The 25,385-nt window shown below is 43.2% G+C and overlaps 1 protein-coding gene across 4 annotated transcripts in view; it reads right to left on the bottom strand.

The window, feature by feature from the left end:
- Positions 1-25,385, bottom strand: part of svep1 (sushi, von Willebrand factor type A, EGF and pentraxin domain containing 1) — a 267,906-nt gene that overhangs the window by 118,121 nt on the left and 124,400 nt on the right. For 3 of the 4 annotated variants that reach the window (XM_063048990.1, XM_063048993.1, XM_063048994.1), the window contains 6 exons: positions 22,868-22,992; positions 21,525-21,636; positions 17,972-18,196; positions 11,904-12,137; positions 4,326-4,487; positions 3,594-3,755 (listed from right to left, as the gene is read on the bottom strand). In XM_063048990.1, the coding sequence (XP_062905060.1) occupies positions 3,594-3,755; positions 4,326-4,487; positions 11,904-12,137; positions 17,972-18,196; positions 21,525-21,636; positions 22,868-22,992 (1,020 nt within the window). The remainder of the gene's footprint in view (positions 1-3,593; positions 3,756-4,325; positions 4,488-11,903; positions 12,138-17,971; positions 18,197-21,524; positions 21,637-22,867; positions 22,993-25,385) is intronic. The other variant, XM_063048991.1, reaches the window with a different exon arrangement.

The following is a 25,385-nucleotide window of genomic DNA, read 5'->3' as shown; positions in this document are numbered from 1 at the left end:
CCTCACTATAGGAAGGATGTGGAAGCATTGGAAAGGGTACAGGGGAGATTTACCAGGATGCTGCCTGGTTTAGAGAGTATGCATTATGATCAGAGATTAAGGGAGCTAGGGCTTTACTCTTAGGAGAGAAGGAGGATGAGAGGAGACATGATAGAGGTGTACAAGATAATAAGAGGAATAAATAGAGTGGATAGCCAGCGCCCCTTCCCCAGGGCACCACTGCTCAATACAAGAGGACATGGCTTTAAGGTAAGGGGTGAGAAGTTCAAGGGGGATATTAGAGGAAGGTTTTTTACTCAGAGAGTGGTTGATGCGTGGAATGCACTGCCTGAGTCAGTGGTGGAGGCAGACACACTAGTGAAGTTTAAGAGACTACTAGACAGGTATATGGAGGAATTTAAGGTGGGGGGGGTTATATGGGAGGCAGGGTTTGAGGGTCGGCACAACACTGTGGGCTGAAGGGCCTGTACTGTGCTGTACTATTCTATGTTCTATGTTCTTAAAGGGAATTACAGAGGCATGAGAGAGGAACAGGATGGGGTGGGGAAGTTGATGGGGAGGGGACACTAGTAGGGATGACAGCAGAGCAGCAATGGCTAGAATTTCTGGGAGCAATTGGAAAGGCGCAGGATACATCACAAAGAAGAAGCACGATGTAACGGTGGCTGACAAGGGAAGTCAAAGCCAACATATGAGCTGACAGGGCATATGATAGAGCAACAATTAGTGGCTGGCTGCCAGTGGTGTTCCACAGGGGTCTGTGTTGGAACTGCTTCTTTTTACTTGATATGTCAATGATTTTGATGATGGAATTGATAGCTTTGTGTCCAGGTTTGTGGATGATACGAAAATAGGTGGGTAGTATTGAGGAAACAGGAATGCTGCAGAAGGACTTGGACAGATTAAGAGAACGGGCAAAGAAGTGACAAATGGAATCCAGTGTTGAAAAGTGTATGGTCATGCACTTCGGTAGAAGAAATAAAAATGTGGACTATTTATTGAATGGAGAGAGAATTCTAAAACCTTAGGTGTAAAGGGACTTGTGAGTCCTCATGCAGGATTTCCTATAGGTTAATTTATAGTTTGAGTTGGTGGAGAGGAAGCTAAATGCAGTGTTAGCATTCATTTTGAGAGGACTAGAATGTAAAGGCAAGGATGTAATGTTGAGGCTTTATAAGGCATGGGTAAGGCCTCACTTGGAGTACGGTGAGCAGTTTTGGGTCCCTTGCCTAAGATTGAATGTGCTGGCATTGGAAAGGGTTCGGAGGAGTTCATGAGAATGAATCAGGGAATGAAAGTGTTACCATATTTGGTCTGATTGATGGCTCTGGGCCTGTACTCACCGGAATTCGGAAGAATGAGGAGGGATCGCAATGAAACCTATCGAACGTTGAAAGGCCTAGATGGAGTTAAAATGGAGAAGATGTTTCCTGTTGGGGGGAGTCTAGGATCAGAGGACACAGCCTCAGAATAGAGGGACAACCATTTTGAACGGAGAGGAGGAGGATATTCTTTTGCCAGAGAGTAGAGAATCTGTGGAATTTATTGGCACAGTGGACTTTGGAGGTCAAATTATTGGGTATATTTTAAGGTAGAGGTTGGTAAGTTCTTGATTAGTCAGGGCATGAATGGGTATGGGGAGAAGCAGGAGATTGGGGCTGAGAGGGAAATAGATGAAACAGAGGGGCTTACTCGATGGGCCAAATGGCCTAATTCTGCTCCTATATCATGGTCTTATAGAAAGGTAGGGATGTAATTTAAGAACTTAGGGCCTCGGCACAAATAATTATGACTTAACAGTTCTAACAGTGTAACAAAACCAAAGCACATGGCAGACTCAGTTCTTAAACTACCATAGACAATACACCTAGTTATCAAATTTTTATCTTATTTGAGATTCATGTTTAGATTTTGTCTGGATAGTGACCACAATAATGGGATCCCTAAGCCGTTGAAGACTGAAAGCACCTCATATTGTGTAACCGTTATTTAGTGTGCGTCAACAAGACAACAGGAAATACACAAGTCACAAATTGCAATTAAAGTTATATACCATTGAAACAAAGCAGTTCTTCATCAGTGGCTGCTTGGTTAACTGATGATTTTGTTGTTCTATACCCTTTCTGCAAGCTAAATTTAGACATCTTTAAATTAGAACATAAAACATAGAACAGTACAGAACAGGAACAGACCCTTCAGCTCACAATATTGTACCAAATTAGCTAAACAAATCAAAATAAAAACCCCCAAAAATGAATCCCTCCTATCTATATAATGTCCAGATCCTTTCAGTTTCCTCATATTCAAGTGTCTATCTAAATGTCTCTTAAAAGTCTCTAATGTATTTGCCTCTACCACCATACCAGGCGGCACTGTGTGAAAAACGTACCCCTCACTTCCCCCTCTCACTTACAATACACGTCCTCTGGTATTAGGCATTTCTAGCCTGGGAAAAAGATACTCCCTTTTTACTCTATCTACGCCTCTCATAATCTTATAAACCTCTATCAGATCTCCCCTCAGTCTCCGCTCTCTAGATAAAACAACCCAGGTCTGCCCAGCCCCTCCAAACCAGGCAGAATCTGGTAATCCTCTTCCTCACCCTTTCCAAAGCTTCAACATCCTTCCTATAGTGGGGTGACCAAAAATGTGTGGCCTCACCAGAGTTCTATAAAGTTGCAACATAACCTCTTGACTTTTGAACTCAATGCCTCCACTAATAAAAGCATACCATTCTCTAAACAAACAAGAGAAAACATGCAGATGCTGGAAATCCAAGCAACACACACAAAATGCTGGAGGAACTCAGCAGGCCAGGCAGCATCTATGGAAAAGAGTACAGTCAATGTTTCGGGCCGAGACCCTTCATCAGGACCTGAGTTCCTGCAGCATTTTGTGTGTGTTGTTTACATTCTCATAACATTTGGCATTTGCCTTTTACAGATATGATGATTATTTTAGCAATCAAGTAAAAAAGTACAGATGCTGGAAGGCTGAAATAAAAAATTTAAAAAAACAGAAAATGCCCCCAGAACTCAGCAGGTCAGACAACGTTCGTGAAAAGAGAAACCAGTCAATATTTCAGGCTAAATGCTCTTCATTGGAACATAAAAGAAGAGAGACAGCAAGTTAGTCTAAATGGTAGTGAAGTTGGGGGAGTGTTATGGGTGGAGCAAAGGGAATGTTTATTTTAAGTTAAGTTAGGCTTTATAACAATAAACCCTTACATTAATATTGCACTTCCATGAGCTTAGAGGCAATGAACCATAGTCACTACTTTAATGTTGGAAGCAGAGTGGGCAACTTGCTCACAGGAAGCTCTCGCACTAACAACACAAGGGATGAAGCAATATGTTTCTGTGATGCTGATTAAGATTCAATCATTGCCCTTGGTCTCGCGAATGGCTCTGTGTGTTTCTTTGAAATAATACTATGGGATCCCTTCCATTCACTTGAAAAGTCAGTCTGCTCAACCGAAAGATGGCAACTCTGACAGTGTGGTACTTTGATGAGAAGTCAGCCTAGTTTGACATGGTGATGAAAGAATGCTATCTACTCAGCAGAGATGATGCTATAAGATTTCTCTAGACTACCTCCACATTCAAAAACTTCAATGGCTCCTCTTTTCACAGTGGTCAATTTATCTGGACACTGAAGGCACTCCCTTGCATTATAATCCGGCTGAAAGGTTCCCAATGGGCAGGATTCACAGGTCTCCAGGCCATTTGGAGAGTAGGTTCCAGGTTTGCATTGACCTGATTAAGCAAGATGAAGAAAAGTGGTTAGCAGAATGTAAAACAGAAGAGTCTTATTTCCAAATACTTTAGCAAATGTTCATTTTCAGTCCTTGATTATTTATAAGAGTAAATAAGCTACTCTATTGTTAACTATTTGGAGGGAGTTTAAGGCAAGTCAGATCTGTTTTACAATGGCTTCAGAATCCCGTTTTTGATGACAGCTTTTAAATTGTGAGCTCAGTGCATCATAACATTTTAAAACCTGATTTATATTTGTAGGTTTTGGTGCAATTCATGATGGCAACTTCCAGGTTTAGAAATCAAACACTCTCACAGTTCAGGCATCAACAATGTCCTCAAGCCCTCAGATGTTAGTGATGACACATTCCAAAACTGGGGAACGTGTTTCCTTTACTTCTGTGCCTGTATTAAGAGTTAGGACACTTCCAATATAAAAACACAGTGTGGTGTCTTGCTTGAATAATCAATATGTACAAATCTACTGTGCCACCCAGCAATGCAGGCAAAACTCTCAGTTCCATTTATTGAAGTTTACCCAGGCCACTGTCTGTAAACTCTGTGCCTTACCCTTGCATTCATCTGTGCTCCTGCTGTGCATGTACTCGGTTGATGTTCCAGAAGGACACATCTTGCACTCCATTTGTCCTTCCAGATCCTGATAGGACCCAATCCAGCAGCTCTCACAATCGCTGTGTTCCAGTGAGTAAAATGTCCCCACAGGGCAGTTCACTATAAGATTTCGCACGGGACAAAGAGAGACCATAAGATAATGTACAAAAGGCAGTAAGTCCATTTATATGAACTGCTGTATAAGAAACATTTTTATCCTGGAATGAATCAGGTGTAGTGTAGTGAACCCGTTTTTCCATGCCAAGATGAGTGTTGAAGTCAAAGGGAGGGTATTCTAAGTGCAGTATGAAACCTGTTCTCATTGGTTTCTGTTTTAAGACCTTCCCTTCCCTTTGCTCTCTCTAAATTGAATATGTAAATGGCTAACCCAATAATTAAATACACTGTACGAATATGGTTTCAATTTCGTAAATTTTTTGGTTTGAATAAATTTATTTTATCAAGTCCTATTATGTCTCATTTTTTTTCCAACCCTCTGTTATGGATCAAGCCTTTTTGATATGGAAAATGAAGGCATAATATGTTTTCGTGATTTATTCTCTGATAACTGTTTCATGTCTTTTGAACAGTTGTCCAATAAATATAATTTGCTCAGATCCCATTATGTTAGATATTTACAAATAAGAAACTTTTTAAATACTATGCTTTTTACCTTTCCAACTTCATACTCAGCTGATATCATGGAAAATACTTTAGGTTTAAATCCTTATCAGAAGGGTTTAATAGCAATTATTTATGACATAATTATGAAATCACAACCAGGCATATCCGATAAAATTAAGAATGAATGGGAAAGGGAACTTCAACTTCAATTATCTATAGAGAAATGAGAGAAAATTTTTCAATTAGTTAGTTTTTCTATTGTATGTGCTAAACATACATTGAAACAAATTAAGGTGGTGCATAGGGCCCACATGTCTAAAGATAAACGAGCTTGCTTTCACTCTCATATAAATCCTGTTTGTGACAGATATCATTCTGAGGTGGCTTCTTTGAGTCATATCTTATGGTCTTGCCCTCTTTTTAAAAAATGTTGGAAAGATATTTTTGATATCATTTCAACAGTTTTGCATATTGATTTGCAACCTCATCCTATTGCTGCAATTTTTGGTTTACCAATAATGGAACATAGTTCTCTATCCTCTTCAGCCTGTCGGATGATTGCATTTGTTACATTAATGGCTAGAAGATCCATTCTATTGAATTGGAAAGAGAAAAATCCCCCTACTACATTTCAATGGTTTTCCCAAACTATATCATGTTTGAATCTAGAAAAAATTGGGAGTGCTACGTTTGATCCTTTGGTTAATTTTGAAGGAACTTGGAGGCCATTTATTCAATATTTTCATATGATGTAGTCTGACCTTTTCCGAATTCTTTTTATTAACCTAGGATATATGGATGGAGGAGCGGAGTTAACGACATTAATGATGTATTCGATGTAACATATCAGCCTAGCCTTAATTTATTTTGTTTAAATTAGTTCTTTTTTTTTTGGTTCAGTTTAGTTTAGTTTTTTTTTACTTTGGGTTTTTTTTTCTGATAATTTTTCTTTTTTTTTCTCTACCATGTTCAATCATACTAAGAGTTTAGGAGGTCAAATATACTTGTATAATCTGTAGTTTTTAATTGCGTATGTCAATTATTAACAATGTAATCCCAGTCTCTTTATATTAATACTGTTGTTATGTCTGTACATTTGAAAATCAATAAAAAGATTATAAAAGAAAGAAAGAAAGAAAAGAAAGAAACCTGTGTAGCACCATACGAGGGGTGATTGATAAGTTCATGGCCTAAGGTAGAAGAAGTCAATTTTAGAAAACCTAGCACATTTATTTTTCCTACATTTACACACTTAGTCCAGCAGTCATGGAGCATAAAGCCCCTTTCTTTGGAGAGGTTGGCGTCTTCGACCTCCAGAAGTGGTCCATAGCAGGATGATTGATAAGTTTGTGGCCTAAGGTAGAAGGAGATGAGTTATTAACTTCAAACTTTCTGCATTTTCGCTCAAAGAGTTGAACTGCACATGCATGTAACGAGAGCTGTATAACTCATCTCCTTCTACCTTAGGCCACAAACTTATCAATCACCCCTGCTGTGGATCACCTGGAGGTCCAAGACGCTCGCGTTACATGCATGTGCAGCTTAACTCTTTGAGTGAAAATGCAGAAAGTTTGAAGTTAATAACTCAACTCCTTCTACTTTAGGCCACAAACTTATCAATCACCCCTGCTGTGGACCGCTTCTACAAAGATGGATCCGTATGCTCTACGAAGGCTGGACTAAGTGTGTACATGTAGGAGGGGACTATGTTGAAAAATAAATGTGCTAGGTTTTCTAAAATTGACTCCTGCCTTAGGCCATGAACTTATCAATCACCCCTTTATTCACAATCAGAGGGTTTGGTTGGAATCATAAACCCCTATGTTAAAAACAAGCCCACAATACATTTTCATATAAAGATTCAACGATTCATTTAATATGAACCTTATGAGAATGTAGACAGTATACAACCTGAAATTCATTCTCCTCACAGACATCCACGAAACAAGAAACCGCACAGAATAGATGATAGAAACACTGAAGCCCCGAAGCCCTCCCTCTACCCCTTGCCTTAGCAGAAGCAGTGGCAAAATGAGACCAGTTTTTATTTTGAAATATTATGGTCTCTTTTTCCAAATTAATGTATTTTGGTGAACAGTGACAAGGTTGGAACTTGCACCTAAAGGTGGGAGGAGAAGATGGCAGTGCGCTGTGCGTGCTCAGCACTCCGGTGAAAAATTATGTTGTATCTGTTAAACAAGGGCCGTGGGCAATTCTAATTTGATGGAGACAGACGTGAAAGCACAGAGGAACATCTGGAGAAATTTCTGAAACACTCATTCGCTGCTGTGGTTACTGCACGGTTGCGAATCTTTCGGAGGGTAGGCCTCAAAATCCCCAGCCTTGCCTGCTTTTGGCGACCAAGAAAGAGGTCGAATTGCTCGGATAGAGATGGCGCTCAGTACTCGGTGTCGGAGAGCTGATCAGAGCTCGAAGTTTTCAGATGATTCAGAGTTGGATTGCGGTCGGCATGGCAGGGAGAGTTCTTCCTTCTCCCGTCTGCGTGAGATGTGGGACATTTGAGGAACTTTGAACTTTACTGTGCTCATGGACTTCTTCATCAAGTTATGGTATTGTGCACTGTTGTAACTATATGTTATGATTATGTGGTTTTGTCAGGAGTTTTTTTAGTCTTGGTTTGTCCTGTGTTTTGTGATATCACACCGGAGGAAATAATGTATCATTTCTTAATGCATACATTACTAAATGACAATAAAAGAGGACTACGTGTCTTCATAGTCTAAATGAGTCTCAATTTCACTGGCTAAGCCTTGGAATGATTTTCCGGTCATGGTCTGTTACGGAGCAGGGTCTTGCTGGGATGACATAGCATTTACCTTGAGCCACACCAGAGCCCATTTTGGGAGAATGGGTAAGAATAGGTTACATTTTGTTTTCATTAAATAGATTACATAAACATTTTTAGTTATTTTTTAAAAAAGCAAATAGTTTTGAAAATTTTGACATTGTTAATTTCACAAATGTTTATGATTGTCTTGCATATTCAGTTGCACTGAAAATCCTTGCTGGCTTTGACAGAAGGAAATGGCAAGTTTTACTGCCAGCCAGTGGTTTCCTGATGAGTCTGTGGGAGGGATTGGTTATGGGTTCTTACATCGCTTGAGGCCAAGTAACTGATCAGGGCCACACATTTCAGAGCCCGGGCAGATTAATTCGGCAAGTCTGACCTAATTGGTCTGGTTCATTTAAGTACAAGACTGCAAATACTGAGCATGGATAATGAACCCCACTCAGGGTAAATCTTGGCCATCCTTTACTCCAGTCACTGGGCATTTGAGAACCTTCAGCTGAAGCTGCAAATGAATGAACTACTCTGATGGATCTCCTCTGGTCCAGGAGCATGACAGAGTGTTGGTGTTAATTGCCTTTCCTATATAGCACAGAAGCATGTCTGGATGCCTTATTAGCTCTTTAATGGAGGAGTATATTTAGACTATTTCTCTGATGTTTTCTTGTCTTTAATCTCCATGAGCATACATACATTAAAAGCTCTGGCTCTTCTCATGCTAATAGGAGAGAGGAGGGTTAGTTACATCTTCTCTGATCTCTAAAAGCAAAAATATAATTGCAAATGTTGGAAATCTGATTTGGAAACAAAAAAATCCTTGGAATAATCACTAAGTCAGGTCATATCGGTGAAAAGGAAATAGTTAACATTTAAAGTCGGTGGCTTCCCTGACATTGTCAGAACTGTCTTTATTTTCCAATGATTTCTAGATCTTGTAGATCAGGGGTTCCCAACCGGGGTCCATGGACCCCTTGCTAAATGGTTTTGGTCCATGACATAAAAAAAGGTTTGGGAACCCCTGTCATAGATTGTTAAGTAAGAAGTTTTCTCATGCTGTGGGATTCTATTAATGATGATGCAGCAAATGATAAATGGACAAATTCTTGTAGCAAATGGTTTGAGAAGAAGCCCATCATTTTGAGCAGTATGATTTCTCAGTTTATCTTTATGTGTGTCCTGTATGTAGAACTGCATTTATATAGAACCTCTGACACACCGATGTTTGACACAGGAGGATTATTAAATAAATCTAATATCAATCTACAGAGTCACAATCAGGTTTATTATCACTGGCATGTGCCATGAAATTTGTTAACTTAGCAGCAGCAGTTCAATGCAATGCATGATAATATAGAAAGACAAAATAATTAAGTAAATGAATTACAGTAAATATATATATATGTTAAATAGTTAGATTAAAAATAGTGCAAAACAGAATTGATATAAAGTAGCAAGATAGTGTTTATGGGTTTAATGTCCATTTAGGAATTGTATGGCAGAGGGGAGGAAGCTGTTTCAGAATCGCTAAGTGGGTGTTGTCAGGCTTCTGTACCTCCTACCTGATGAGAAAATGAGAAAAGGGCATGCCCTGGGTGATGGGGGTCCTTAATAATGGACGCTGCCTTTCTGTGGCATCGCTCCTTGATGATGTCTTGGATACCATGGACACCAGTACCCAAGATGGAGTTGTCTAATTTTACAACTTTCTGTAGATCTGGGTATTATGAAGATATCAAAAGCATAGAAAAAAAGCCAGGATTTAAAGAGGGTCTTAAGAGAAGGGCAAGGCAGAAGAGTTTTGGTCAGAAATTTACAAGTTCAGATAGCTAAAAGTGCTATTGTCAATGGTGGAGTGATAAGAATCCAATTTATTACGGGAAGTGCCTCTATCTAGACTTTGACATCAGGTTACAAGAAAGAGCAACCAGGTACTACATGGGGAGACTGAGCTGATCTTCAAATGGGATTGATCTGAGGCTTAAACTGTAAATACTGTAGAAAATACTACTCTCACTGTGATGGAAACTCCAAGGATTTATTTCAGCTTTAGTGAAGAGAATATACACTCCCAATATATGGCTTCAATCTTGCAGAATAGATTAAAACCATGAGGACTACCTGGGCTTGGTGCAAGCACCATTTTACCAAAGTTGTTGCTACTCAATGAACATGTTAATGCAAATAATTTAGAATCACAATTCAGGAATAACTCCAGGACATATGTTAGACATATGGGCCTACACTTTGACAGTACAGCCCAAATCTGAAGTTCTGGGTCACGTCATCCGTAATTCAACACTTCCACAATTCACTGTAGACGAGGTCCTGACCTCAGCCTACGTATAAAGATTAGCACTTTGACCACAACAGTATAACTGGCAAACAGAAAAATATGATGCAAGGAGAAAGCCACTTAAAAGCTAGAAGGAGTTGGGTGTCTTATCAAAATTCTGAATGGCAAAGTAAGTAGAAAGGAATAAAAAGTAAACACAAAATAATCTACAGATGCTGTGATCAAAGCAACACTTTCAGTACGCTGGATGAACTCAGCAGGTCGGGTAGCATCAGTTAGAAATGATGAGTCGAGGTTTCGGGCTGGAACCCTTCGTCAGGACTGAAGAATGAAAGATGGGGAAGGATTTGAAGAATGCCTGTAACCTCAGTTGAAAGACAAAAGGGTCGGAGAGGGGAGGCATTGACGTCATAGCCCTGAAAACAATGGGTAGTAGAAGAAGGAGGCGGAACCATGAGGGAGCTGGGGGAGGGGGTGGGAAGTGCTACACCTGTCCCTACACCTCCTCTCTTGCAACCATTCAGGGCCCCAAACAGTCCTTCCAAGTGAGGCAACATTTCACTTGTGAGTCTGTTGGGGTCATCTATTGCATCCGGTGCTCCCAGTGCAGCCTCCTCTACATCGGTGAAACCCGATGCAGATTGGGGGACCGCTTTGTCGAACACCTCCACTCTGTCCACCACAACAGACAGGATCTCCCAGTAGCCACCCACTTCAACTCTGCTTCCCATTCCCATTCAGATATGTCCATACATGGCCTCCTCTACTGCCATGATGAGGCTAAACTCAGGTTGGAGGAGCAACACCTCATATACCGTCTAGGTAGTCTCCAGCCCCTTGGTATGAACATAGAATTCTCTAACTTCCGGTAATTCCCTCCCCCTCCCTTCCTCTATCCCTATTTCACTCTACCCCCTCCCCCAGCTGCCACATGGTTCTGCCTCCTTCTTCTACCACCCATTGTTTTCAGGGCTATGACGTCAATGCTTCCCCTCCCCCACCCCTTTGTCTTTCAAATTACTGGTCTTTCAACTGAGGCTACAAGCATTCTTCAAATCCTTCCCCATCTTTCATTCTTCAGTCCTGACGAAGGGCTCCGGCCCGAAACCTCGACTCATTGTTTCTAACTGATGCTGCCCGACCTGCTGGGTTCATCCAGCATACTGAAAGTGTTGCAAGGAATAAAAGGGAAGAGGGAAACACTCAAGAAAAAATATTTGAAATCACACTAATAATACAAGATATAGGAACAGAATGAGGCCATTTGGCCCATCGCATCTTCTCTGCCATTCCCTCTCCTTCTCAACCCCATTTTCCTGCTTTCTCCCTGTAACCTTTCAAGTCCTAACTAATCAAGAACCTATCAACCTCTACTTTAAAAATACCCAATAACTTGGCTTCCACAGCCATCTGTGGCAAAGAATTCTACAGATTCGTTATAATCTGGCTAAAGGAATTCCTCCTCATCTCTATTCTAAATGGATGTCACTCTATTCTGAGGCTGTGCCCTATTGTTCTAGCCTCCCCTACCATATGAAACATCCTCTCCACATCCACCCTGTCTAGGCCTTGCAATATTTGATTGGTTTCAATGTGATCCCCCTTCATTCTTCTAAACTTCAGTGAGTGAAGCCCAGAGCCATCAAACCCTCCTCATACGTGAAATCTTTCATTCCCAGAATCTTTCTTGTGAACCTTCTCTGAACCCTTTGCACTGTCCAGTGAGTGCACAAAGACTTAGTGAGTATTTACACCTTTTAATTTAAAACATTCCGAATTCGCTGCAAATTAAAACTCCAAAAATTCTTACCACACATGCGTTCCTTTAAGACAGATCCTGGTCTGCAGAATAAAGCGGCTTTGTTGGTCTCCAGGGACCTGCTGTTTGACCGAGCCATTTCAGACCCAAAGGAAAACTGATACAGAGGCTCACTGTCCAACGCTCTTTTCAGCCGGCTTGTCACACGTTCCAATGTGCTAAGAAGTCGCCTTTGATTATCAGATTCTACTGTGTCATTTTGATCTTTCGGCAGTGCGACAGAGGCTGGAAATTAGGTAGAAAAAGAAAATCCAAGCATGATTCCTGCCCTCTTCTTTTATAACCAACATCTTCCCATAAATACTCAGCTTCCTTTGAACGATGTTACTTCCTCATTGAAGTGAGGTCTTCCTCTTGTTTGTATGTTTCTATGGCACTAACTAGTGCTGGTAGCATGAGAGAAAATAATTGACTTCATGGTTGTGTTAGCTGTGACTTGGTGAATAAAACACTCATTGCTGAGTCAGGAGTCTAATGGTTTATGTCCCAGTTCAGGGACTTGACTACAAAAATCTGTTATGTAATCTATTATCAATGAGCAAGTGATGTGCTATCAGAAATGCTTGTTGTTTGGTTGAGATGCAAAAGAGACATTTATCTCTCTTGCTTAGTCATAGAGCACTACAATACAGAAACAGGCCCTTTGGCCCATCTAGTCTGTGCTGAACCAGTAATCTGCCTCATCCCATCGACATGCTCCCTGACCATAGCTCTTCATACCCTCTTATCCATGCACCTATCTAAATTTCTTTGAAATGTTCAAATCGGCCCTGCATTCACTGCTTGCGCCAGACACTCATTCCATACTCTCACCACCCTCTGAGTGAAGAAGTTCCCCCTCATGTTCCCCTTAAACAATTCATCATTTACCTTTAACCCATGACCTCTAGTTGTAGTCTCACCCAACCTCAGTGGAAAAGGCCTGCTTGCATTTTCCCTATCTAGACACCTCATAATTTTGTATACCTCTATCAAATCTCCCCCTCAGTGTTCCATTTCCAGGGAATGAAGTCTTAACCTATTCAGCCTTTCCCTATAACTCAGGTCTTCAAGTCTCGCAACATTCTTGTAAGTTTTCTCTGCACTCTTTCAATCTTATTTACATCTTTCCTGTAGGTAGGTCACCAAAACTGCACACAATACTCTAAATTAGGCCTTACCAACGTCTTGTACGATTTCTACATAACATCCCAACTCCTGTACTCAGTACATTGATTTCAAATTTGCTGATCCAGTTTACCACAGTATCATCCAGATCGTTGACACAGATGACAAACAATAACGGATGCAGTGACATACCACTAGTCACAGGCTTCCAGACAGAGAAGCAACCAACTACAACCACTCTAATCCAATTTACTATCTCACCTTGGATGCCATGCAACTGAACTTTCTTGACCAACCTCTCTAGCAGGACCTTGTCAAAGGCATTTCTAAAGTCCATGTAGAGAACACCCACTGCCTTGTCTTCATCAACTTTCCTTGTAATTTCCTCAAAAAAGCTGAATAAGATTGGTTGGACACGACTTACCTTACACAGAACCATGTTGACTATCCCCAATCAGGCCCTGTCTATCCAAATACTTATATATCCAGTCCTTTAGAATACCTTCTAATAGCTTTCCCACTACTGATGTCAGGCTCACTGGCCTATAATTTCCTGGCTTATTCATAGAATCTTTTGCAAACAACAGAACATTAGCTATCCTCCAATTCTCGGGCACCTCACAATTTCTGCACTTGCCTCCCACAGAGTCCGAGGGAAAACTTTGTCAGGCCCTGGGGATTTATCTACCCTAATTTGCCTCAAGACAGCAAACATCTCCTGCTCTGTAATCTGTATAGTGTCCATGACCTTGCTGCTTCGTTGCCTCACTTCTATAGACTCTGTCCATCACCCTGTCATGGTCCGGTCCGTGAAATCCGCATTCCGGTTCACGGTCCAGTCCACTGACCCTTGTTCCAGGTTTTCCTGTTTACCCTGTTTCTGTTGAGCACGCTAATTGTGGCACATGATTCTAGTTTGGGCAGACTCATAAATACCTCCAGAGACCAGGCCTTGGTTGCTGGATTGTTCCTGTCCAACATCCAGTCTGAATCCCTTCCCTTTCTTCTGTTGCCTTGCCTTGCCTCGCCTCTGACCCTCGCTAGTCTTGCCTTGGAGCAACTCACTGGTGGAAGGCTAGTGCAGTCTTTGAGATATGGATTTGGCTGTTCCACAGCCTGCTGAGGTTACAGACTGCTTTGAGTCGTGGAGCCACCCTGGACCTAGCTCCTTTCCTGTCCCTTGCCTCTGTCAGGTAAGCTAGGCTGTTTGCCGTTACCCTGTGGTTGGTTCTGTCCCTCCCTGTCCCTCGCCTCTGTTGGGTAAGAGTCCTGTGTCCTGCCCAGGAGTCCCATGTTCTGCCCAGGAGTTGCCTTGAAGTACCCTTGCCCTGTCATGTCTTTGTCTGGCCTCCCAGACCCCAGACCGTCTCCAAGTTCAAGCGCCAAGACCCCAGACCGTCTCCAAGTTCAAGTGCCAAGATCCCAGCCACATCCTGTCTGGTAGCCATGTCATGTCCTTTCCTAGTTCTGGGGTCCGAGCCCGAGGCAAGACCCAGGTCTTGGGTCCTTGTCCAGTCTCTGGCTCGGAGTCCAAGTCCAGGCTCCTAGTTCATAGTTCCTTGTGCAGGTTCCCTGTGTCTAGTCCATGTCCCAGCCCAAGTCTGTGTTCTTGTCCTTGCTCCTTGTCTGTATCCTGTCACATCCCTACTCTAGTCCTAGTCCTGTTCCTTGTACTTCAGTGGCTGTGTCTTGCATTTGGGTCCGTTCCCAACGTCCCCATTATGACACACCTGAGTAAATACAGATGCAAAAAATCTATTTAAAATCTCCCCCATCTCTTTTGGCTTCTTGCATAGATTACCACTCTGATCTTCAGGAGGACCAATTTTGTCCCTTGCTATTGTTTTGCTCTTAAAATATCTGTAAAAGCTCTTGGGATTTTCCTTCACCTTGTCTGCTAGAGCAACCCCATGTTTTCTTCTAGTCCTCCCTATTTCCATCTTAAGTGTTCTGTTGCATTTCTTATGCCCCTCAAGTACCTCATTTGTTCTTGTTTGTCTATGCTTGCTATTTAGCTCCTCCTTTTGCTTAACTAGGACCTCAATATCTCTTGAAAACTAAGGTCTCATAAACCTGTTATCCTTGCCTTTTATTCTGACAGGAAGATGGGTGACCTCAGCGATTGGCAATGTTCTCCAAAATTGTCTGACTGGTGTCAATGGTCACATAACCAGAACTTGTGATATGCACCAGCTGCTCATACAACCATCCACCACCTGTGCCCAAGGCTTCACGTAACCCTGATCGGGGGGCTAAGCAGGTGCTTGCCCAAGAGTGACCTGCCGGCTAACATTGGGGAAGAGCACCTTGCACCTCCTTTGGTAGAGACACATCTCCACATCTCCACTCTCTATATAAATTGAATAATCTCCTTATTTCTGGTCTCACCAGCACATGGCACGGTCGCAATACTGAGATCACAACTTTGGAGGTTCTGTCCTTAACATAGCACCCAACTCCCTGAACTCACTTTGCAGGACCTCGTCACCCATGTCATTGGTACTGATGTGGACCTCGACCTCTGGCTGCTCACCATCCCACTTAGGAATGCTGTGCACTCAGTCTGAGATTTCCCTGATGTTGGCACCTGGGAGGCAACAAACCATCCTGGAATCTCGTTCTCATCCACAGAGCCTCCCCTCCATTCCCCTAACCAACAAATCCCCTCCCACACACAAGGAATACCGCTGATGCTGGAAATTCAAGCAACACACATCAAAGTTGCTGGTGAATGCAGCAGGCCAGGCAGCATCTCTAGGAAGAGGTACAGTCGACGTTTGGGGCCGATATGCTTCGTCAGGACAAATCCCCTCTCACTGCGGTTTTCCTCTCCACCTCCCCCCACCCCCCACTTTCCTTTCTGAACCATGGAACCAAACAGTGTCAGAGACCAGCTTGCAGTTTTTCTCTGGTAGGTCAACCCTGCCCCCCCTCCCCCCCAACCATATCCAAAGCAGTATACATTATTGGGCAGAACAGTCACAGGGTTCTCTGCATTTGCTGCCTATTCCCTTTCCCTCTCCTGACAGTCACCCACATTCCCGCCTCCTGCAACCTGGGGGTCAATACCTCCCTGTAGCTCCTATCTATCACCTTCTCATTCTCCTGTCTGAGCCGAGGGTCATTGAGTTGCATCTCCTGCTCCTTAACACAGTCTCTAAGGGTCTGCAGCTCGGTGCGCTTCATACAGATGCAGTTATCGGGGAGACTGGAGGTCTCCCAATGTTCCCACAGCTCACACAAAGAACATACTACTAACTCTGGACCCATTCTCGGTGCACTATGCCATGTACTAACAGAAAAAGAAAATGTACTGCAAACTTACCTAGAGCCTGTGTCTGTTCTTACCCAAGCCAGACCACTAAACACCGTCCACTCCAACAACTGGCACTCCACTTACACCTCCTTTCCTTTTATTGGCACAAACAGAGACTCACTCCCATTGAGATTTACAGTCATGGTCCAAATATCTTTAAAACATTTTAACTACACCACCTCTGGCAGTTCACTCCACAAATTACCTGTTTGCTTCGCACATTACAAAAGTACATTTCACAGATATTTCAGTGATGTAAAAATACATTGGGACATTTTGAAAAGCACTTTTGCAGTGAAATCAAAATGCCAGTATTTATCTGCATGATGCTTACAAATGTATGCTGATAATTTCTCTCATTTCTTTTGATGTAAGTGTGGGCACGTGGCCAAGTGGTTAAGGCATTGGACTAGCGACCTGAAGGTCGTGAGTTTGAGCCCCAGCCAAGGGAACGTGTTGTGTCCTTGAGCAAGGCACTTAATCACACATTGCTCTGTGACGACACTGGTGCCAAGCTGTATGGGTCCTAATGCCCTTCCCTTGGAGAGGGGAGACGCAGCATGGGCAACTGCTGGTCTTCCATACAACCTTGCCCAGGCCTGCGCCCTGGAGAGTGAAGACTTTGCAGGTGCAGATCCATGGTCTCGCAAGACTAACGGATGCCTTGTGATGTGGAAGAGGACATTTGTTCCAAGGAGTTATGTTGTCTCTCACTATTCTAATTCTCCCACTTATTTCCCTAAGGGCTACTTTTGCTGCATGCCCATCGATTTCAACCTGAAAGCCAGGGTTGAGGACAGTTTCTACCCTGCTCTTATAAGACTATTGAATGGCTGCCTGATATGATAAAATAGACTCTTGATGTTACAATCCATCTGGTTATGATCTTGCACCTTAATGCTTACCTGCACTGCATTTTCTCTGTAGTTGTTACACTTCATTCAGCATTATGTTATTGCTTTATCTTGTTCTACCTCAGTGCACTGTTTAGTGATTCGATTTGTACAATTGGTATCCAAGACAAGCTTTCACTGTATCTTGGTACATGTGCTTGTAAGAAAACCAATTTCAATTCTGATTCTGTGACTACTGGCCTACACAAGGTATAATGTACAGTAGCCAAATAACCTACCAACCAACACGTCTGTGGAACGTGATAGGAAATGCAAATGGTTTGCAGAAAGAGCATGCAAACTCTCGGAGGAAGCACTAGGATTAATCCTGGACTGCCGGATCTGTGAGAAGGCAGCCCTACTTGCTGAGCTACTGTGCAGCCTAAAAATGATCGGGGTGTAGAATCCGTCTTGTACCAAGGATTTTCCACAATTGGCTTTGGACTTCTGCTTGTTTTATTGATAGTGTTGAAAAGATCATTGTAAGATGGGCAGAGTGGACTTGAATGAGGACAAAAAAGAGACTGCAGGGACAACGACCAACGTGCTGGAGGAACTCAGTGGATCGAGCATCATCTGTGAGGTGTGGGGGGGGGGGTGATGGATCTAAGGAACTGTCAGTTCGAGACCTTGCATCAGTATCTAAGATTCTTGTTGAGTTTGTTATCTAATTCTCCAACTTATCCGAGATGATTGTGCTGATATTGTACAAATGTAGCAGATTATTAAACCTTTGTACTTACCACTGATATTAAATACCAGATTGATCTTATGGTCGATTTCTTGTGCAGCAAAGCTAATTCTCCTATCAGATTGTCTCTTTGTCTTCAGAGCTGACTTCACTGGAGATGCAGTTAAATACTCTTGTTTGTTTGATCGCTTTTGTAATCGATGGGAACTTTCTGGTTCATCATAAGAGTAATCCATTTCATTCAATGGCTCATAATTGTCTCCCCATACTCCTGTCCCTGACAACAAGATGTGTACCTTGTTAGTGTGGATCAATTCTTAACACTGGAAGCTATGAGAAATCATTTTTCTAGCAATGTTGTGAGAAATCTCTTTATTAACACAGGTACGGGCTGAAACGTGGTGGCACCATCCAGGCTCAGAGTGGATTGAAGCAACAATCTTAGAGTGAGGAATGACCCGATGTTTGGAAGATTTAAACGCCGGGCTAGATGGATCAAAAAGATTGGGGGATCGGGACCAGAGGCAAGGCTCAGGCTGGTTCTGCCTACTGCTCTGCCATGTTTGCTGTGCAACTTCGCTGCACTGAGGCTGAGGATATGGGCCTTCTCTGGCTGATCTGGGCTTCGTGCCAGAGGACTCACTTTTGTTCTAAAGGCTATTTGCTTACTTTTATTGTTGGCACAATTTGTTTTCTTTTTCCCCCCTCTCTCTGCATGTTGGGTGTTCGTGGGTTTTTTTTTAATGGGTTCTTTAGTGCAGTGGTCCCCGATACATTGCCGCAAGGAATAAAGTGGTGGCCGGAGCGCACCCAGCACATCTTTAAGAAAAAAGCTGAAATAAACAAGCTAATTAATTAGGTGCCACCTGGCACGTAAATAATTAGCTTGTTTATTTCGGCTGGGTGCATTCAGACTACCACTGCACCACTACATTCTTCGCGGCAATGTATCGGTCCGCGGCCCGGAGGTCAGGGACCACTGCTTTAGGGTTTCTTGTTTTGTGGCTGCCTGTAAGGAGACAAATCTCAAGGTTGTATAATGTGTACATATTTTGATAATAAATGTACTTGGAATTTTGAACTTCGGAAAAGGAAGTGAATGAGTGTTTGCAGCAGAGTGGAGAGATCTTGTTGTTACAGGAAGCAAATTGTTATATTTAACTAAACCATAATGTTATACTGATATGAACGTAAGGCATATGAACAAGCCAATCAGTCCCTTGATATGGTTCCACCAGTCACTTTGGCCATTCTATCATCACCCATCCCTCTTGCTGCAGTAATCCCCCTGAACAATCTGTTTCAATATACATCAAGCCATATTAGCAACATTACCCATCAAATCAGACTGGCTAATTTTTAATGTCCTCTACCTGAAATTCACAAGCTTGCCTGCAGATTCATTCCACCCAGGAAGAACCAGACTTGCAAGTTGTCTGTCTGCTTTGCGAGCTGTTATGCTTCCTAATTGGCTGATCTCTCACTTAGACTTTAGGCTCAAAATCCCCGTCCTAAACTCCTGTGCCAACACCCCCTCCCCAACATTCGAGAAGATACCTGAAGAGCAACAGAGTGCACAAAAGTAAATTACTGCAGGCTTAGAAATCTGAAATAAAAACAGATCATACTGAAAGTACTCAGCTGGGTCTTAGAACATCTGCGGAGAAAGTTAAAATTATAGATTAATGACTCGCAATCAGATTGACACACACAAAATGTTGGAGGAACTCAGCAGGCCTGTCGATGTTTCAGGCTGAGACCCTTCATCAGGAGCGGAGAAGAAGATGAGGAGACAGAGTACGAAGGTGGGGGGACGGGAGGAAGAACAGGGTGAGAGGGGAAATGGTGTGGGGGGAGGTGAAGTAAAGAGATACAGGGCTGGAGAAGGAGGAATCTGATAGGAGGGGACAGAAAGCCATGGAAGAAAGAAAAGCGGCAGGAGCACCAGAGGGAGGCTATAGGCAGGTAAAGCGATGAGGAGGGAGAATGAAATGGGAATGGGGAATGGTGATGGCGGCAGAGGGTGCATTACCAGAAGTTTCAGAAATCTATGTTCGTGCTACCCAACCTGAATATAAGATGTTGCTCCTCCAAACTGAGTGCGCCTCATCGTGACAGTAGAGGAGGCCATGGACTGACATGTTGGAATGGGAATGGGTGGCCACTGGTAGATTCCATTTTTTCTGGCAGACGAAGCATAGGTGCTCAGTGAAGTAGTCTCCCAATCTACGTCGGGTGTCTCCGATATACAGCAGCCACACCAGGAGCACTGGATACAGTATATGACCCCAACAGTTTCATAGGTGAAGTGTTGCCTCAGCTGGAAGGACTGTTCGGGGCCCTGAATGGTAGTGAGAGTGGAGGTGTAGGGGCAGGTGTAGTACTTGTTCCGCTTGCAAGGATAAGTGCCAGGAGGGAGATCAGTGGGGTGGGACGAATGGACAAGGGAGTCGCATCGGGAGTGATCCCTGCAGAAAGCAGAAAGTGGCAGGGGTGGGAGGGAAGGGAAAGATGTGCTTGGTGGTGGGGGGTCCTGCTGGAAATAGCAGAAGTTATGGAGAGTTATGTGCTGGACGCGGAGGCTGGTGGGTGGTAGGTGAGGACAAGAGGAACCCTATCGCTGGTAGGGTGGCTGGAGGATGGGGTGAGGGCAGACATGCGCGAAATGGAAGAGATGTGTTTGAGGGCAGCGTTGATGGTGGAGAAAAGGAAGCCCCTTTCTTTGAAGAAGGAGGACATCTCCTTAGTTCTAGAATGAAACATGTCATCCTGAGAGCAGATGTGGTGGAGATGGGGATGGTGTTTTCACAAATAACAGAGTGGGAGAAGGTATAGTCCAGGTAGCTCGGAGGATCATTGGGTTTATTATAGACATCAGTCGTTAAGCTGTCTCCAGAGATAGAGACAGTGAGATCGAAAAAGGGGGTTAGTGGTGGGAGGTGTTGGAAATGGACAAGGTAAATTTGAGGGCATGGTAGAAGTTGGAGGCAAAGTTGATGAAGTCAATGAGCACCACGTGGGCGCAGGAAGCAGCATTAAATGAGTCGTCGATGAAGTGTAGGAAAAGTTGGGGAGTGACACCAGTATAGGCTTGGAACATAGACTGTTCTATGTAGCCGACAAACAGGCAGGCAAAGCTCGGACCCATGTGAATGCCCACGGCTACACCTTTTGTTTGAAGGAAGTGGAAGGCACCAAAGGAGAAATTATTAAGAGGGAGGACAAGTTTCGGCAGATGAAGGAGAGTGGTGGTGGAGGGGAACTGGTTGGGTCTGGCGTCCAGAAAGAAATGGGGAGCTTTGAGGCCTTCCTGGTGGGGATGGAGGTGTATAGGGACTGGACATCCATAGTGAAAGTAAGATGATCGGGGCCAGGAAACTTGAAATCATTGAAAAGATCAACAGCGTGTGAAGTGTCATGGATGTAGGTAGGAAGGGACTGAACCAGGGATTTGAGATCGGACTCTGAAATGTTAATAGTGATAGTCTTTCCAGAGGTGCTATCTGACTTGTTCAGTATTTCAAGTGGAGGGTACTAATTGGACAGCAGATGTATTTTCACCAGCAAATGCTGCACTACAATGGTATGAAAGTCAAATGCAATACCTGTGATGGCAAAACCATTTTCATAATTATAGTTGTACTCCAAGCATTGCACTTTGGGTAACTCTTCCATTTCACATTCAATGTCATTATCCTCACCACAAAGGAGTGGAACCTAAAGACAATGAAAGAAAGAAAAAACACCACAGGACTTCAACAATCAGAAAGGGACGAAGGGACGCCATGGTAGCGTAGCGGTTAGCATGACGCTATTACAACTCAGAGTGTTGGAGTTCAGAGTTCAATTCCAGCATCCTCTGTAAGGACTTTGCACATCCTCCGTGGAATGTGTGAGTTTCCTCCAGTTCTCTTCCACAGTCCAAAAACATATCATTTGGTGGATTAATTAGGCATTTTAAATTGTCCCGTGATTAGGCTAGGGTGATACAACTTGAAGGGCCTATTCCATGCTGTATCTCTACATAAAGATAAAAAGAGATCATAAATAAACAATGTGAGAACTCTGCCAACACCTGCTTTAATCCAGGCATGAACATCAGTCAGGTTACATCTATATATATATATACATTCGGGTAATTGGGCAGTGTGAGGGCTGTCGGGAACTAGCTGTGGCATGGTAATGCCTAGTAAAGCCTCAGTTTCAAAGGTCACTTTCTTGTGCTAAAATATCTCAATGGAATCCCGCTCCCCACACCATAAAATCAAATCTTCTCAGCCCAGTAACGCTCGCAAATCTCTGACTCTAATTCAGACACCTTGTGCATCATTCATTTACTTCACTCCCAATCTGAGGCTATTCTTTTAAGTGACTAAGGCATAGTCTCTGGAATTCCCTCCAGAGCCTTACCAAGTCTCTCTCCTCTTTGAAGATACTCCTTGGAACCTATCCTACTTGCCCTAGTTCTTCCTTACTAGGTGAGCATGGAATTCCGTTTGACAAAGTACCTGTGTATTCAATGTGAGCACTGTTAATAGTAGACACAAGAGTTACTGCAGATGCTGGAAATCTAGAGAAATACACACAATGTGCTGGAGGAGCTCAGCAGGTCAGGTAGCATCTATGGATGGGAATAAACAGTTGACGTTTCAGGCTGAGACCCTTCATCAGGACATAGTAAATGTGAAAACCTACTGTTGCAGAAGTGGGAGGGAGATTTAGGCCAGACAGCCCTCTGAACCTGCTGTATCATTTAATGCCATGGCTGATCCTATGCCTTAAAGTCCACTTTTGTGCTGAATCTCTAAATTTTTTGACTCTCTCAAATGTCCAAAAATCTATCACTCTCCACTTTTAACATACTAAATAACTGATCACCTTGCGGTAGAAATTCAAAAGACTCTTAAACACACTGCATTCAACGACAAAGCACTAGTACTGGTTTTACCATTTCAGCTAAAGTGTTGTTGAAAGCTTTTGCAAAGTTGTTCAGTAGAGTGAAGTCTTCACATTGGTTGACATTGTACTGCACCTCGAATTTCTTGTGGCCGTTATTCCCAAGGCGTTTCACTGCAGTAGTTCAAAAAGACATCAAACATGCAGGTAAAGTAAACTATCAATACAACTGGGCCTCAAAATCATTCCTCTAATAGCTCAGCAAATATGTCCAGCGAGCAATTGGTGTCTTGGGACAACAATGTAACCCATGTCTACTGTAATGCTGAAATATCTCAGCTGTTGTACAAGGACTCTTCTTTTCCCTTGAGCAGTTTTGCTTCTGATTGCCATTCTGTGAAACCTGCTAAAGGTACTCAGGAGGATATTTGATGAAAATCCAGTGGACGGGCAATTCTCTCCAGTGTCAACCAGTGTTCATGCAGAATAGCTGAAGGTTCTTGTGTTAATCACGGCCAACTGGATTGAGTCAGGGTGGACAGCGGCAGCCCAGCAAGAACAAGCCCACCAGGTGAGAGGGGAAGCTTGGAGTGACCATCACCATGAGCCCAACAGGAACAAAACAGAATGAGCAATTCTTCTTCACCCTGGAGAACGCTAGCACAGAATGTGATTACATTATACTACCAGGGGTGATTGATAAGTTCGTGGCCTAAGGCAGAAGGAGTTAAATTTAGAAAACCTAACACGAGGAAATCTGCAGATGCTGGAAATTCAAGCAACACACACAAAATGCTGGTGGAACGCAGCAGGCCAGACAGCATCCATAGAAAGAAGCACAGTTGACGTTTCGGGCCGAGACTCTTTGTCAGGACTAACTGGAAGTAGAGATAGTAAGAGATTTGAAAGTGGGAGGGGGAAGGGGAGATCCGAAATGATAGGAGAAGACAGGAGGGAGAGGGATAGAGCTAAGGGCTGGAAAGTTAATTGGAAAAAGGGATACAAGGCTGGAGAAGGGATAGGATCATGGGACGGGAGGCCTAGGGAGAAAGAAAGGGGGAGGGGAGCCCAGAGGTTGGGCAAGCAGTTATAGTGAGAGGGACAGAGGGAGAAAAGAGAGGGGGGGGGAGAGAGAGAGAGAGAGATAGAGATAGATAAATAAATAAATAAATAAATAAATAAATAAGGGATGGGGTAAGAACAGGAGGTCGGGCATTAATGGAAGTTAGAGGTTAATGTTCATGCCATCAGGTTGGAGGCTACCCAGATGGAATATAAGGTGTTGTTCCTTCAATCTGAGTGTGGCTTCATCTTGACAGTAGAAGAGGCCGTGGATAGACATATCAGAATGGGAATGGGACGTGGAATTAAAATGTGTGGCCACTGGGAGATCCTGCTTTCTCTGGCGGACAGAGCGTAGATGTTCAGCAAAGCGGTCTCCCAGTCTGCGTCGGGTCTCGTCAATATATAAAAGGCCACATCGGGAGCACCGGACGCAGTATATCACCCCAGCCGACTCACAGGTGAAGTGTTGCCTCACCTGGAAGGACTGTCTGGGGCCCTGAATGGTAGTGAGGGAGGAAGTGTAAGGGCCTGTGTAGGCCTCTTATGGTCTGAGTCCCTCCCTATTCCGCTTACAAGGATAAGTGCCGGTAGGGAGATCGTTGAGAAAGTATCTCTTTCACTAATCAACTTTCCAGCTCTTAGCTCTATCCCTCCCCCTCCTATCTTCTCCTATTATTTCGGATCTCCCCTCCCCCTCCCGCTTTCAAATCTCTTACTATCTCTTCTTTCAGTTAGTCCTGACGAAGGGTCTCGGCCTGAAACGTCAACTGTGCTTCCTCCTCTGGATGTTGTATGGCCTGCTGCATTCACCAGCATTTGTGTGTGTTGTTTAGAAAACTTAGCTCATTTATTTTTCAACATAGTCCCCTCCTACATTTACACACTTAGTCCAACGGTCGTGGAGCATACGGATCTTGGACCTCCAGAAAGTGTCCACAGCAGGGGTGATTGATAAGTTTGTGACCTAAGGTAGAAGGAGATGAGTTATATAGCTATCGTTACATGCTCATGCAGTACAACTCTTTGAGTGATGATGCAGAAAGTTTGAAGTTAATAACTCATCAGGGGTGATTGATAAGTTCGTGGCCTAAGGTAGAAGAAGATGAGTTAGTAACTTCAAACTTTCTGCATAATCACTCAAAGAGTTGAACTGCATGTGCATGTAAGATGTGAGAGAATAGGACCAATCAAGTGTGACAGTGGAAAAGTGTGTATGGAACTGGAGGAGATAGCAGAGGGACTTAATGAGTACTTTGCTTCAGTATTCACTACGGAAAAGGATCTTGGTGATTGTAGGGATGACTTACAGTGGACTGAAAAGCTTGAACATGTAGATATTAAGAAAGAGGATGTGCTGATGCTTTTGAAAAGCATCAAGTTGGATAAGTCACCGGGACCGAATGAGAGGTACCCCAGGCTACAGTGGGAGGCGAGGGAGGAGATTGCTGAGCCTCTGGTGATGATCTTTGCATCATCAATGGGGATGGGAGAGGTTCTGGAGGATT

Source organism: Mobula hypostoma, chromosome 5 (assembly GCF_963921235.1).
Source record: "Mobula hypostoma chromosome 5, sMobHyp1.1, whole genome shotgun sequence".
NCBI classification, from domain to species: domain Eukaryota; kingdom Metazoa; phylum Chordata; class Chondrichthyes; order Myliobatiformes; family Myliobatidae; genus Mobula; species Mobula hypostoma.
The sequence above is the reverse complement of the archived record's forward strand: the minus strand, read 5'-3'. Positions and strand labels throughout refer to the sequence as shown.